Here is a 15,192-nt window from a genome sequence, read left to right on the forward strand (position 1 = left end):
GTAAAGAACCTATTTCCCGAGCCATTGGCAACTCTGATGCGATTCATGACCAGCGGAGTTATCTCGGCGGGACCCGTGCTTACCAATTTCGAATCGAAAATTCCACTGACGTCCCATACAATTGTGGGTGGAGATGGGCCCGCTGGTGAGGGGCGAGTATAAATGGGCCGGTGGCCCCAGGATAGGGGACTCTCAACATCTCCAACCTCAAGACACAGAACCATATACACAATGGCACAGACTGACTACAAGTTTGAGGGCTGGATGGGCCTCGACTCCAGCGCCGCCGAGGGCAACATGGTCTGGCAGGAATTTGAGCCCAAGGCGTGGGAGGAGACCGACATTGACATCAAGATCTCGCACTGTGGCATCTGTGGTTCGGACCTGCACACCCTCCGCAGTGGATGGGTAAGTATGATGTCTTTCCTGTCGGTGTCTGTATGCTGATTTCTTCAAAAGCGTCCGACTACCTACCCCTGCTGCGTCGGCCACGAGCTTGTGGGAACCGCCGTGCGCGTGGGTTCCAAGGTCACCAACATCAAGCTTGGAGACCGTGTTGGTGTTGGTGCGCAGAGCGACTCCTGCCAGGGCCGCTTTGGTGACTGTGAAGAGTGCGCGATGGGCTTGGAGCAGTACTGCTGCAAGCGGGTTATCGGCACGTACAATGCCACTCACTGGAACGGCGACAAGTCGTACGGTGGCTATGCCACTTACAACCGTGTCCCTGGCCACTTTGCTGTCAAGATCCCCGATGCTATTTCCTCGGCCGCGGCTGCGCCCATGTTGTGCGGTGGTGTGACTCTGTACAGCCCGCTGAAGCACAACAACTGTGGTCCTGGCAAGCGAGTTGGTATCATTGGCGTTGGCGGTCTTGGACACTTCGGTGTGCTCTTTGCGAAGGCCATGGGCGCCGACAAGGTGGTTGCTATTTCGCGCAAGTCTGGCAAGGCCGAGGATTGTCTGAAGATGGGCGCGGATCTTTACATTGCGACAGATGACGAGCCTGACTGGGCGACTAAGCACGCTCGGTCTTTGGATCTGATTGTCTGCACTGTTTCGTCTACTAAGGTAAGAGGCTCCTGGTGTAGTCGAGCGATGGGTGAATTAAAGTGCTGACATGCCATAGATGCCGTTCACCGACTACCTAGGACTTATCCGCACCGGTGGCACTTTTGTTCAGGTCGGTCTTCCCGAGGACGGTGGTCTCTTTGCGCCCGTCCGAAATCTTATGCGCCGTATCAAGCTCGAGAGCTCGCTGGTTGGCAGCCCGGACGAGATTCGTCAGATGTTCGACTTGGTGGCTCAGAAGAACGTGAAGCCGTGGATTGAGGAGATCCCCATGAAGGACGCCAACAAGGCGATTGTGGACATGGAGGAGGGCAATGCGCGCTACCGCTACGTGCTGGTGAATGAGTAAATTTAGAACATTGGAGTACATAAAAAGATAGACACATAGACACGAGAAATGAGAGACGCAAATCAAAGATATAGAGATCCGCACGTGACGCCGCTGTCGGAGGCACTAGACCCAATTCGGAATCCCAGATCGGAGTCGAGGCACTCTCCCCGCCAGATGATTCACTTCTTTCCCTTTCTCCAGTCTCACGTCGTTCTTGGTTCTCCTTTGGTCAATTGGATCTGTTTTTGACCTCGAAAATATGGCTCCTACTTTGTCGCAACAATACCTAAGCACACGAGGTGCTGAGTACGGGGTGAGTAGAAAAAATAGTGGGGTGGCTCACGCATATGACTCTTTGCGCTTATGCGATATACCTAACAGATTCGAACATGGCTAATACGGCTTTACCACACAGCTCTCGTTCGAAGATGTCGTCCTCAAGGGTCTTGCCAGTGATGGCGGCTTGTTCGTCCCCGAAGAAATCCCAACGCTGCCCGCCTCGTGGGAAGCCGAGTGGCGCAACTTGAGTTTCGAGGACCTCGCCTTCGAGATCATGAGCCTGTATATTTCTCAGGATGAGATCCCCGCCGACGATCTCAAGGACATCATCAAGCGGTCATATGCTACTTTCCGCCACCCTGAGCGCACCCCATTGTTCGATCTCGACTCCAAGCAGGGCCTCTACTTGCTTGAACTTTTCCACGGCCCTACCTTTGCATTCAAGGATGTTGCGCTTCAGTTCCTGGGAAACCTCTTTGAGTATTTCCTTGTTCGCAAGAACCAGGGCAAGACCGGCAAGGATCGGTAAGTGTCACTCATCTTGATCAATTCACAGCGATCTAACCCATCTCACAGTCATCACCTCACCATTGTTGGCGCCACGTCTGGTGATACCGGTTCCGCTGCTATCTATGGATTGCGTGGAAAGAAAGACGTATCTGTCTTCATCACATTCCCCAATGGCAGAGTTTCAAGCATACAGGAAGCTCAGATGACCACCGTGTTGGATGCAAATGTACACAACCTCACCGTGGAGGGATCGTTTGATGACTGCCAGGATATCGTCAAGGCTCTCTTCGCTGATAAGGACTTGAACTCCACCCACAATATCGGTGCCATCAACAGGTAGGTCGATGATGTCCAATGAGTCAGTTGACTCGATACTCATATCTTAATAGCATCAACTGGGCCCGTATCCTGGCGCAGATGACATACTACTTCTACTCCTATTTCTCCTTGACCAAGTCCTCGTCTTTCGTGCAGGGCTCCAAGGTCCGCGTCGTCGTCCCCTCTGGTAACTTCGGCGATATCCTCGCTGGCTGGTTCTCCAAGCAGATGGGTCTCCCCGCCGACAAGCTCGTCATCGCCACCAATGAGAACGACATTCTCGACCGCTTCTTCCGCAGCGGCGGCCACTACACCAAGAAGGCTCTCGACGCCTCCACCGACGGCGTCAAGGAAACCCACAGCCCCGCCATGGACATTCTCGTCAGCAGTAACTTCGAACGTCTCCTCTGGTTCCTCGCCTTCCGCAGCGCCAACGGCAACACCGACTCCGAACGCCGCCAGCACGCCTGTGAGAGTGTCAGTAAGTGGTTGAACGAGCTCAAGTCCCAAGGCGGCTTCCAGGTCCCCGCCGCTGTTCTCGACGGTGCCAAGGCCGACTTCGAGAGTGAGCGCGTCAGCAACGATGAGACTATCTCTACTATTCGAGACATATACTCTTTCTTGCAATGGCTATGTCCTCGATCCTCACACTGCTGTCGGCATCGCGACTTCTCGCCGCTCTATCCAGCGTAACCCTGGTGTCAGCCACATCTCCCTGTCTACCGCACACCCGGCCAAATTCGCCAGCGCCGTCGACCTTGCTCTGCGCGCTGAGAAGGGCTATGACTTCACTACCATCCTGCCAGAGGAATTCATTGGTCTTGAGCAGCGTGAGCGTCGCGTTATTGCCGTTCCGGCCGGCGCGGGCTGGGAGGGTGTTAAGGAAATTGTTAAGGCCGAGGTTGAGAAAGAGCTGCAGGGTTTACACTAAATTCATCCCATACATCTTTGATGTTATTGCATAGAATATCGCTTTGATTCGTCTGCATTTGTGCTTGGACTTTCCTATTGGCATTGTGTGTCAACCTTGAAACTAATGTACAGACCGAGTTGAGCACTTATGACTGAAAATACTCTTCGATCGTTTTTTATTTAGTGCTATCCTTGACGAGTGTTTCACATACACATGTGAGCAGCCGTAAAAAACAAGACCTCTACAGTCAATCTCTCCGCTGTGCTACTTAGGCTCGAAGGCTCTTAGCTTGGCCAATATCCTAAGATACACCAGTTGTACCAGCGCAGGGTACTCCATTGAGCCCGTCGTGGTACTCTTAGCTCTCGCATCGAGACTTCATGTCAGCCAGTGTCCCGCATTGAGAGATATTTCACATGTGGGTGTCATGAATCAAACCAAAAAAAAAAATGAAAAAAGCCTTTGGCAAAGACTATGACCTCTACTCTTCCAAATCAATAAACAGAAACATACCCCGAGGGGAAGGTTGCACGCGAATGCTACCTGGACATGGTACCTTGCAAATTCTCAAAACCTTGAAGAAATTTAAAATAGCAAGATTACCGCAAACGGCGAATATGTCCTGATGCTCGCTTTTCGAATTTTCACGAAGTCCCGAAGCAAGATACAATTTACTGGCAGGAGGATCTAAGGTCGAAACTGGCAAAGTAGTCATGGACATTTGCCTTTGTAACTTGAGTAGGAGAGTAAAAACAAAACCAAGCAAAATGTATTACCATTAGAATATTAAGTCTGACTCGAAGTGGAAAACAAACAAAATCTCGAAATGACCAAGCAACTTCATCTCCGCTGGTCCTGTCAAGGCAGAGGAAGACCAAGCGGGCCTTTATCGCGCACAACAGCCAGGAAAAAACAAAAAAGCAATGATTCTGAACCACTCCAATCTCCAGTCCCCACCACGAAGAGCGGGAGATTGGGTGGAAACAGGTACGGATTTTTTAACGCGCCAAAGGGGAGGCAGCTAACTCAGTGGCTACCTGATTTACAGGAGAGCCATGAGGCCGACAATACCAGCCAGGAGGCCAGCAGCGGGCTTGACAGCCGAGGCAGCACCGGTGAAGGGATGAGCGATAGCGGTCTGAGACTCAACGGGAGCAGAGGACTCAACGGGAGCAGAGGACTCAACGGGAGAAGAGGACTCCACGGGAGCAGAAGACTCGACGGGAGCAGAGGACTCAACGGGAGCAGAGGACTCAACGGGAGCGGAGGACTCAGCGGGCCGGGCAGGGGTGGAAGACTGAGCAACAGCGGGCACGGAGGCAGCGGGAGCCACGGAAGCAGCAGGAGCCTCAGAGGCAGCGGGAGCCACGGAAGCAGCAGGAGCCACGGGAGCAGCAGGAGCCTCGGAGGCAGCAGGAGCCTCGGAGGCAGCAGGGGCCTCGGAGGCAGCAGGGGCCACGGAGGCAGCAGGGGCCACGGGAGCAACAGCGGGCACGGAGGCAGCGGGAGCCACGGAAGCAGCAGGAGCCACGGAAGCAGCAGGAGCCTCGGAGGCAGCAGGAGCCTCGGAGGCAGCAGGGGCCACGGGAGCAACAGCGGGCACGGAGGCAGCAGGAGCCTCGGAGGCAGCAGGAGCCTCGGAGGCAGCAGGAGCCACGGAGGCAGCAGGAGCCACGGGAGCAACAGCGGGCACGGAGGCAGCGGGGGCCACGGAGGCAGCAGGAGCCACGGAGGCAGCAGGGGCCACGGGAGCAACAGCGGGCACGGAGGCAGCAGGAGCCTCGGAGACAGCAGGAGCCACGGAGGCAGCAGGGGCCACGGGAGCAACAGCGGGCACGGAGGCAGCAGGAGCCACAGAGGCAGCAGGGACCACAGCCGGGGTGGAAACAGCGGGGATCACAACAACGGAGGTGGAACCACCGGGGATCACCACAGCGGAGGTGACTTCAGCCGGGGGGAACCACAACGGAGGTGGACTCGGCAGGGGGAACCACAACGGAAGTGGACTCAGCGGGAGGAACCACAATGGAGGTGGACTCAGCGGGAGGAACCACAACGGAGGTGGACTCAGCGGGGAGGAACCACGACGGAGGTGGACTCAGCGGGAGGAACCACGACGGAGGTCGACACAACCGGAGGAACCACGACGGAGGTGGACACAACCGGAGGAACCACAACGGAGGTGGACTTCACAACGGTGGAGGAAGGAGCCGTGGTAGGGGGCTGAGTAGCAGCGTGGAAGGTCATGGACTTCTCGCACTCCTCACAGACAATGGTCGAGGTGAGAGTAATGGTGTTGGTCTCAGTCACGGGAATAGTGATGACCTTGGTGCCAGAGGTGACAACCTTGGAGGTGACTTCATATGGATGTTAGCTGGAAGTGTTGCATAAGACCGTAGATATCAAATCTTACCAGGGCAGGTGGTGGTCACAACGGTGATAGTCTTAGTGGTGTGCTGAGTAGTGGTGGTAGACTTCACCGGGGTGGTGGTGGTGACCGGGGTGGTGGTAGTGACCGGGGTGGTGGTGGTGTGGTAAGGCCTAGTCTTGGTGCTGGTGGTAGTGACCGGGGTGGTGGTGGTGGTGTGGTAAGGCCTAGTCTTGGTGCTGGTGGTAGTGACCGGGGTGGTGGTGGTGGTGTGGTAAGGCCTAGTCGTGGTGCTAGTGGTGCACGGGGTGGTGGTGCTCGAGTGAGGCTTGGTGTAGGTAGGGGTCGTGGCGGTGCTGGTGGTGCCCGGGGTGGTCGACCAGGAGGAGTGAGCCTCAGAGGGACGCTGCCACTCCGAGCTCCAACCCTCAACCTCCTTGTGGGGAGACGGCTGAGCAACACCGGCAAAGGCCGGGCTGGCAGCAAGAGCCAAAAGAGCAACGTTGCGGATCATTTCGAAAGATTGGAAAGATTTTCCTGAAAGACTTGGACAGATCAAAAACGAGTGAAGGTGAAGGATGAAAGAGATAGATGTGGAATCGAGCAGCGAGGTGACGACTTATATGCCCTCTTCGACGAGACTCGAAAGTCATGACGGAGATGGCTGCCATAGTTGTGAACTAGGATCGCAAAGGCTGCCCTGGTCCACATCTAGGTGTCTTTTGGCTGAAAGCAGGAACTGCAACAGGTGTTTCCTGGAAAGCAGAGGCACCATTGGACGGCTATAGGATAGAAAGAGTGGGCAATGATACGTCCATATGGTGGTATAAGATGCAAACGTGACATCCTGCAGTATCATCTTAGGAGAAAATACCCCAGAGCTCCACAGGGTGTCCTAATGCGGAAGGGCATCGGACAGAAAGCTTTTCGATCAGAGATCATGGATCTGCCAAGGCCGTGAGTTAGGTATGTAGAGTAGACAAGCGCCATGTTGATTAGGAATGTCAATTAGATCCCATGTTAATGAGCCTTTTGTCTCTTTTTTTTTTTCGGAATCAAGAGACCTTGAGATATGGCATACGTTGGACAGATCCGCCGGGTAGAGTCAAGTTGGAACAAAAGCATTGACAAGAGCAGATTGGATGCGGTGGTTTAATCAGGACGAATCCGGAATAATGGCCACACGCACTGGTCAGAGGCCGGGGTGATGGGAAGCGGCCGAAAAATTGCGGGACATCTATTGTTCGCCAATCCCGGCGATCTCTCAACTCGTGCTGAAATCCGTGAGAGCTCACGCCATGAGACAAAGTGACAGCCATGATGACCATAAACAGCCGCAAGGCCTTTGCTGCTAATCGAAGCGTTTCCTCGGCGGCCCAGGAATGTACGTCACCTCCATTGCTTGCAGACAGGTCTTTCTAATTGGCTGTTGCAAATAGCACGGAATGTGAGATGGACAGTCAATCAAGTTCAAGGCTAGCAAAATCTCATCTAGGAAAGGATCTGTCAAATTGGTGGATGAGAATTGATCTCACAGCAGCCATAAATGTTCAACAGGTTGCAGGTCCATGACGACGTGATCGTGACATTCGACCGGATTTGAAGCCGAGTCCACAGCGATGAGAGTGGGTTTGCACAAATGGGGCAATTGAGCCTTCTAGCATATACCAAAGCCGGGCAAGGAGAGTGAAAAACAGTCGAGTGGACCTTGTACCTTAGCTGTACACAAGTTTGGCCACTGGGCCAAGTCTTGCGGTCATCCAGGGCTCTGCCATAAGTGGGCGACACCGCAGAGATTTCCCGACCGCAAACGGCAAGGGTAGCTAGTAGACTCAGACAGGTCCAAGTGGACAGCCTTGAGGTCCGTGTTGGATGGAAAATGGCTGAACTTGACTGAACTGTCCGTTTCCGGCATCATTGATTGCAATCACGTGACTAGGGCTCAGACGCGTCGCGTTAACGCGACGCGGCTTCATGTTGGGTCGAGACGGGTTCTTCATCACATCATAAGTCCGTTGAGAACAATCACACAACATGCCGCACTCGTTATCACCTGTCGGCTCTCCAGAACGAAAGGACGAGGAAACGGCAGATGCCCCCGTAGCGCCTGCCCCGGCCGGAGGTGTCAAATTGGAGGATATGTTTGACGGAGACGACGATGAGTTCCCGGCTTCCAGTGCGCAGGATGTGAAGATGCAGTCTTCTCCGGCTCCGACGCCATTAGAGTGAGTCCACTCACGCTCTCTCTGAATCAGAAATTAGCTGACTTGAAGAATGGTGATAGGCCTGCGCCTGCGCCGATTGGTGTTGACACCGATGTGATGCTCATGTTCTACCAACGTCTTTTCCCGTTCCGATATCTCTTCCAGTGGCTGAATCATGGGATTGTGCCTACCCGAGACTTTGGCAACCGAGAGTTTGCTCTAACTCTCCAGAACGACGCGTACCTCCGATACCAATCCTACCCACCGCAGACCTGTGAGACTTCGCGCCAAATCACTAACACATTCGTGAGCTGATTCACTTCTCCATAGTTTTCGAAAGGATATTCTTAAGATGAATCCATCTCGTTTCGAAATCGGCCCGGTATACAGCACAAATCCCCGGGACCGCAAAACACTCCGAGGCGGCCAGATGAAGCCAGTGTCCAAAGAACTGGTCTTCGATATCGATATGACGGACTACGACGACATTCGAACATGCTGTCAGAAGGCGAACATTTGCCATAAATGTTGGGCGTTTGTCACAATGGCAATCAAGATCATTGATACCTCACTACGTGAAGACTTCGGATTCGAACATATTCTTTGGGTGTATCTCCGGTCGACGTGGCGCTCACGCCTGGGTTTGTGACCCGCGTGCGCGAAACTTGCCTGATGATCGCCGCAGGGCGATCGCGGGATACCTCGAAATTCTCCGCGGAGGCTCGTCAAGCGGAAAAAAGGTGAACCTGAAGCGGCCGCTCCACCCACATGTTACGCGGAGCCTCGACCAACTCAAGAACCATTTCGCTCAGACTACCTTGATCGACCAAAATACTTTTGCCAGTACTGAGCAAGTCGAACGACTCCTCTCATTACTCCCAGACAAGTCTCTGAACGAGGCTTTACGGAAGAAATGGGAATCATCCCCAGACCGCCCCAGTACTAGCAAGTGGGCAGATATCGATGCCTTGGCCAAGACTGGAAAGAGTAGTACTCTGAAGCCCGCAACTCTCCGAGACGCGAAGCAAGACATTGTTCTCGAGTATACCTACCCCCGCCTGGATGCCGAGGTCAGCAAGAAAATGATTCACTTGTTAAAAAGTCCCTTTGTTATTCACCCGGGCACTGGCCGAGTCTGTGTACCCATCGACCCCAAAAAGGCCGACGAGTTCGACCCTCTTGCCGTGCCTACCGTGATAGAACTTCTCGCGGAGATTGATGCTTATGACGCGAAACATCCTCCTGGCACACAGGAGGTCGAGATGCCCGATGTGGAGGGAAGCGCGATGAACTCAGATGCCAAGAGTACTCGCAAGCTGCAGGATTACGAAAAGACCCGTTTGAAGCCATACGTCGATCACTTCCGTTCTTTCATTGCTGGTTTGCTCAAGGAAGAGCGGGTGGCTAAGCGGGAACGTGAAGAGACCGGGCCGGCTGTGAAGGCTGATCCGATGGAATTTTGATCTCTTTCAGAGTCGGTTTTGTTGACTTACGACCTTATGCATTTTCATTTCCATATCTTCCTGGTGTCTCAGGTATGTTTCATCCGAGCGTTCTCTTTGGTGTTCATGAGCCTACATCTGTACCATAATGCTCTGAGTTTGACCCTGGAAAACTCAGGTTCAGTGAATCAATTCCTAATCCTGATATGACATCGAAATTCGTAAAAATGTATTATTTGGTGGAAACCTACTGTTCAGTTCAATGATCGACATCTCGAAGTCTGTTGCACATCTTCCAATTTTAGCTCCAGAAAGAGTCCAAGGAAGAGGTTTGCGGTAGCCATTGTGTAATAGGGGGGAAGGAAATGATTTAGAGCAAAGTCTGTTTGTATATTTTAAGATATTGGTACATATTTGATTTAGATGGGAACACCATTCTCAACCGATTGGCTTGGAGTATTACAACACAAGGAAAGAGAGAGGTGAAAGGTGGGGAATATCAACCATGAATGTTCCTGTTCATGGCGATTCCTAGGACGGTTGATTTAAGGGGTAGAGATCGAAATCATCACTTAAGCAGAAATGAACTTGCGGACGTCTGGAACATAATATTAGCGATAGACCAGCGATGTCCACGAGAGATAGAAACTTACTGTCCAACCACCGGACGTACTCCTTCTGCTCCTTGAAAGCAATGTAGTCGGTGACCATGTTCTGGAACTCGAGGTTAAGACCACGCTCCTCGAGGTAACGGCCCCAGAAAGCGAGCAGCTCAGGGTCGAGGTTCTCGGCGGGAGGACCGGCGTAGAGGCTCTGGCGGGCCCAGTCCTTCTCGGCGGTGCTGGCGTTGGCGACCTCCGCGTTGGCGAAATGGGAGATCTCCTCGATTTGCAGGTCACCGTCCTGGATGACGGCCTGGATCAGGAGGGCACCGTTCGCGGGCTTCTCAATGGTGACATTGACGCGAGCGGGGAAGGTAGGGGGCAGGATCTCATCCTCGTTCTCAACCTTGTTCTGCTGGCTGGAGAACTCACCCTCGTCGCCGAGAGCGTCGTCGTGGAGATCGTCCATCGGGTCCTCGGAAAGGTTGTTAATGTCGGCGACGGTGAAAGTTACGCGGATACTAGATGGAAAACTTAAAGTCAGTATCACATAAGGGACAGAGCATTGCAAGTGGGAAAACATACGTCTCGTTGCCGAACTTCTTGGTCAGGACAACTTCCTGCTCGCCCTCGACGTCCTTGGCGGTCCACTCGCCATTCTGCAGAGTGTAGTCAATGCTGGCCTGCTGCTCACGCGCATCCTCGACACCGGAAGCCTTCTCGTGCTTGACTTCCTCCTCAAGCTTGGCGATAAGCTCCGCGTCACCTGAGAAAAAAAAGGCATTCAATGATCAGCGAGGCTTCCTTCCAAATCCGATTTTGAGATCAAAAACGATAGTTTGGCGATAAATGCCATTTACATACCCTCACCAGCGGGCTCACGGAAAGCACTGGAAGTGGAAAAGGCAGCGTAGGCGGGCTTAGTGGCCTGCTTCCAGGGCTGCACGAAAGCGGGCTTGGAGAGAACAGCCGGGCGCAGCGAAGTACGGGCGACTGAGCGCGAGAAGCGTGGGACGGAGCGGGTGAAAGCACGAAGAGACAACATTGTGGATGGAGATGATAATGTGAAGAGATGGGGGAAGCTTCCGAGGAGAAAAAGAAGCTCCGATGATGCCACGCCAAGCCCGGCCTTTTTTTGGCACCGCCTGGAGGATCTGCCGCCTTCTACGTTCTATTGAGGACACGGAAAGCACTTCATCATTTGAATGGATTGAAACTATTTGCAGGACTTCTGTATACCCATAGATGCCACCCAGGTACGCCAATCTTCCAGTCAGACGAGAGAAATGGAAGAAAATGTGAAAACGCAAGATCTAAAGGATATCCATAATCATGAGATGCTCTTAGGCGGGAAACTTGAGGACTGCTTGTCTCCGGCTTGGGTCAAGCGAACGAACTTCAACTGGCTCAGACCCGACCACTGTCGGTTCCAGTTCTTAAGACCAAGGAGAACATCGAGATCACTCATGTCCGGCATCCAGAACCCAGTCTTGAATTCCTTCTGCTCGGTCTCGACCCGCTGGGTCAAGGCTTCCTCACGTCGGATCGGCGGCCGGCCCTTGCGTCGCTCTTGCTGAAGCTGTGTGAGCTCTTCCTCGTCACGATTGATGTACCTGCGTTGTGTTAGCCATGGTTTCAAGTGGGATGCGGAATCCCACATACTTGATGACCATCTCGGACAATTCGGTATCAGAGAGGGGATTTTCAAGCGATTGAGCAGCTTCGTAGAAGTACCAGATTCGGTCGACTAAAATAAGTCAATAAAGGTGCAACCCAATATCGAGAAAACTGCTTACGGTAAGGCCGACGGCCTTTGTCAACATTTTGCCCATGCTTGATTAAGCGCTCGTCACGGGCACCAGCACGACGTAACCGGTGGGCGTCGCGACTGTTCTCGTGCATGGAGCCAACGGCCCCACGCTTCTTCGTAATGTGCTTCTGCACCTTCTGGAGATTGCGTTGAGGCATGGTTGTAAGCTTATCGTCACTGTGAGTTTCAGCGCAGCGCAATAATTATTTTCAAAGGGCCTGCAGAATTCGGCGGTGAAAATGTGAGTACCGCCTTCCCGATTCTGCCAAAATCGCGTCTGCGCGTCGAGGGCAACAAACGTGAACAAACATTCCCCAGCGATGGCGGTATTTCCTCGGTGATCTTTTGCTCTTTTACTTCATCCTCTCCTCATGACCTTTGTGAGGCATTGTTTTAATGAACTTGGACCCGAATGTTTATGCTTCTCGAGTAAAAACGAGGACCCGAGGACCCGCCCTGAACGGTGCCCGTCATGGGTATCAAAGGTATGTTGAATTGAGCTGGAAGCAAAGGGGGCCGGACTAACCAGGTCCAGGACTTCATGGTCTCTTGAAATCCATTCAAAAGCCATGTCATATCAAGAAGTTCAGTGGACAGACTCTTGCAGTCGATGCCTATGGCTGGCTTCATCGCGGTACGGTCGCCTGTTCCGTTGACCTGGTCCTGGACAGACCGACCAGGAAGTAGGTGATCATGATCCAAACTCAGCTGTGAGAACAAAGGCTCATTCTTGTTATAGGCATATCGATTTTGTCCTTCATCGAGTGCGCATGCTCCTGTACTTCGGTGTCACACCCTATCTCGTGTTCGATGGCGACAACCTCCCTAGCAAAGCAGGCACGGAACAAGATCGGCACCGCAGACGTCAGGAGAGTAAAGTTTTGGGTTTGGAACTACAAAAGAAGGGACGATTGCCCGAGGCCTATCAGGAGTTTCAGAAGGCTGTGGACGTCACGCCCTACATGGCCCGTCAATTGATTGAGGAATTGAAGCAGATGAAAGTACAGTTCGTGGTGGCGCCTTACGAGGCTGATGCACAGATGGTGTACTTGGAACAGCAAGGTTTGATCCACGGAATCATTTCAGAGGACTCCGACTTGCTTGTGTTCGGAGCCAAGAGATTGTTGTCAAAGTTGGATCAACATGGTGATTGCATTGAGATCAACCGGGCCGATTTTACTGCATGTCGCGAGGTTAGCCTCGTTGGATGGAGTGATGAAAACTTTCGTCAAATGTGTATTCTGAGCGGTTGTGATTATTTGGCGAATATCCCCAAGATGGGACTGAAGACTGCCTACCGCAGCATTCGCAAACACCGGACGATTGAGAAGGCGCTGCGCATGGCTCAATTCGACGGCAACTTTCAAGTTCCCACTGATTATCTTGCAAACTTCAAGCAAGCCGAGCTCACCTTCCTCTACCAGCGTGTGTTTTGTCCCAACGCCAAGAAGCTCGTGACCCTCACAGTTCCAGAGAAAGGTATCAACCTTGACGAGCTTCCCTTCATTGGAGGAGATGTGGAAGCTGAGATCGCGGCTGGCGTGGCATGCGGAGATTTGGATCCGATGACCAAGGAGCCGATTGTGTTGAGACCGGTTGTTGCAGGTAAATTACCCATGGGAATCAGTCGTCGTCAGACACTGGGTTCAGAGCTGAAACCCAGCAAGTCCATCAATTCTTTCTTCACCCCGAAGCGAACCCCGCTGGCCGAGCTGGACCCGAACAGCCTCACCCCGTCGCCAAGCCAGCAGCGCCTTTTGGAGCGGAACGCGAACAATTCCTGGCAAGCCAACTCCGCTCCCTTACGCTCTAACACGGTGAGGTCTACTCCACTTCGCGCATTGTCAGACCAAGGTCTCAGCCCTATGATTCGCAGCGTTGAGCGCAATTCTTTTCTGGCTAAAGCCGCACGCGCCTCAACTTTGCAATCTACCAAGCGGCAAAGACTCTGTTCGGAGACCGAGGACGACCAGCTCCCAGCTCGTCCTGACAATCGCAGCCGATTCTTTGCCCCCCCACACAGAACAGGCAAGCCCCAGTGGCCTGAAACATTCACGGTCCAAGAAGCAACGGAAATCGACACTTGATGTCTTTTCCGATGAAATTGCAGAGGACATTTTTTCTAGTATCCCCGATCCGGCTTCTCAGGGCGAGGGCGTGGAGAACCGAGCGGAGACTGAACAGAGTGGAGCTGAGGCCCCATCCGATCCCCGGATTGCACAAAGTGGACCTTCCACCGAGGGTCAGATCGAACGAACCGAGTCCACTCCCGTAACGAACAGGTCTGGCTGTGCTCTCAAACATGCTGTTGCACGGCAAAATTCGACGGTCTTGTCAAAGTACATGTTCAACTCTGGCTCCCGGCCCAAGTCGACACTTCGCTCACCACAAACGAGAATTCCTGTGACTCTATCTGGGAGCAGGCTAATGCCAACGTCTTCTCCTTGGACACCTCGCACGGCTATCCCAAGCAAAGTCCCTCAACGGCAGCGTATGACTCCATTGCAGCGTATGGGACAAGCCGCTCTCACGCGGTCGAATACTATTAATTTTCCCACCACGCTTCGAAAAGCCGACTCTCTATCCACTGAAGCAGATAGTTCGCAAGACACACCAACATCACCCTTCGCACCGAAGCATGTTGCCCATGGAAGTGAGGACCACATCATACCGGACAGCGAAGATGAGGAAGAAGACGAGCCGTACACGTCTCAGCGCACACCGCTTGACCTCAAGCGTTTCTCATTTGCGGCGAATTAGGTACTATGCATTTTTCGGGATTGTGCAGGCGTCTGGGAACAAACCCAATTGGAAAGGACATATTTTTTTTCCGGTCTATATTTAACCAGTTTAGGCGTGGAAAGGGCATATCTTTCCGTAGCTGTCAATTGGGTGTAGCCTTTAGTTTACAATCCACTCGACGATCAAGCTGTTCCAAAATGTCGAGGTTCCGTGTTTGATGCTAGGTATGTACCAGACGAATGTAGATGAACGTAGCCCGATGAACCGGGGGCTGGGGGAGGTGGAGGCGTCGACCCGCGTGGGGCGCCAAATCTAAGCAGCGATGATGATCAACGCTAGTCTGTATCGGTGTTAGCTTTGGCGCCAGGGACCAAGATTCCGTCATATCGGGCAGGCGGTCAGATCTGGTTTCCCAGGAAGCGGAAAAGTAAACAAAGGCGGTTGGCCCAGCCTCCCAGATTCCCATACTTGGTCTCCATCCCCAGCCTCCAATGCTACTTGGGAAATATCGGCTTGTTCTGAATTGCAGCTACGATCTTTTCTCCCTTCCCCTTCCATTCCTTCTACACATTCCTCTCCTTGTCTCTACTTGCTCTAAGCAAGAC

The 15,192-nt window shown here is 53.0% G+C and overlaps 7 protein-coding genes across 7 annotated transcripts; 4 read left to right on the forward strand and 3 right to left on the reverse strand.

Annotated features, from left to right (window-relative positions):
• Window positions 1–231: 231 nt before the first annotated feature.
• Window positions 232–1,417, forward strand: N7477_006727 (NAD(P)-dependent alcohol dehydrogenase; the record flags this gene model as incomplete). Its single annotated transcript, XM_056968390.1, has 3 exons — window positions 232–408; window positions 460–1,068; window positions 1,127–1,417. The coding sequence occupies 3 exons, from the start codon at window positions 232–234 to the stop codon at window positions 1,415–1,417; spliced, it is 1,077 nt and encodes a 358-aa protein (XP_056821186.1).
• Window positions 1,418–1,658: 241 nt separating this feature from the next.
• N7477_006728 (threonine synthase THR4) lies at window positions 1,659–3,437 on the forward strand (the record flags this gene model as incomplete). The annotated part of the gene is made up of 5 exons (XM_056968391.1): window positions 1,659–1,712; window positions 1,815–2,203; window positions 2,255–2,524; window positions 2,578–3,195; window positions 3,254–3,437. 5 exons carry the CDS (start codon window positions 1,659–1,661, stop codon window positions 3,435–3,437), a joined length of 1,515 nt encoding a protein of 504 aa, XP_056821187.1.
• A 1,024-nt stretch (window positions 3,438–4,461) lies between these two features.
• cspA (putative cell surface protein) lies at window positions 4,462–6,301 on the reverse strand (the record flags this gene model as incomplete). The annotated part of the gene is made up of 3 exons (XM_056968392.1): window positions 4,462–5,395; window positions 5,518–5,776; window positions 5,833–6,301. 3 exons carry the CDS (start codon window positions 6,299–6,301, stop codon window positions 4,462–4,464), a joined length of 1,662 nt encoding a protein of 553 aa, XP_056821188.1.
• A 1,520-nt stretch (window positions 6,302–7,821) lies between these two features.
• N7477_006730 (DNA primase subunit PRI1) lies at window positions 7,822–9,454 on the forward strand (the record flags this gene model as incomplete). The annotated part of the gene is made up of 4 exons (XM_056968393.1): window positions 7,822–8,012; window positions 8,072–8,265; window positions 8,303–8,609; window positions 8,677–9,454. The coding sequence occupies 4 exons, from the start codon at window positions 7,822–7,824 to the stop codon at window positions 9,452–9,454; spliced, it is 1,470 nt and encodes a 489-aa protein (XP_056821189.1).
• A 551-nt stretch (window positions 9,455–10,005) lies between these two features.
• On the reverse strand, window positions 10,006–11,080 carry N7477_006731 (MAM33 family protein; the record flags this gene model as incomplete). Its single annotated transcript, XM_056968394.1, has 4 exons — window positions 10,006–10,031; window positions 10,087–10,556; window positions 10,621–10,801; window positions 10,900–11,080. 4 exons carry the CDS (start codon window positions 11,078–11,080, stop codon window positions 10,006–10,008), a joined length of 858 nt encoding a protein of 285 aa, XP_056821190.1.
• A 285-nt stretch (window positions 11,081–11,365) lies between these two features.
• On the reverse strand, window positions 11,366–12,003 carry N7477_006732 (translation machinery-associated protein 16; the record flags this gene model as incomplete). Its single annotated transcript, XM_056968395.1, has 3 exons — window positions 11,366–11,648; window positions 11,698–11,782; window positions 11,832–12,003. The coding sequence occupies 3 exons, from the start codon at window positions 12,001–12,003 to the stop codon at window positions 11,366–11,368; spliced, it is 540 nt and encodes a 179-aa protein (XP_056821191.1).
• A 314-nt stretch (window positions 12,004–12,317) lies between these two features.
• Window positions 12,318–14,605, forward strand: N7477_006733 (putative exonuclease; the record flags this gene model as incomplete). Its single annotated transcript, XM_056968396.1, has 4 exons — window positions 12,318–12,330; window positions 12,381–12,528; window positions 12,585–13,795; window positions 13,845–14,605. 4 exons carry the CDS (start codon window positions 12,318–12,320, stop codon window positions 14,603–14,605), a joined length of 2,133 nt encoding a protein of 710 aa, XP_056821192.1.
• Window positions 14,606–15,192: the final 587 nt, after the last annotated feature.

The sequence above is a fragment of the Penicillium maclennaniae genome, assembly GCF_028827695.1.
Source record: "Penicillium maclennaniae strain IBT 15551 chromosome Unknown utg000006l:1.0-2513246.0:1.0-2515036.0, whole genome shotgun sequence".
NCBI lineage: Eukaryota > Fungi > Ascomycota > Eurotiomycetes > Eurotiales > Aspergillaceae > Penicillium > Penicillium maclennaniae.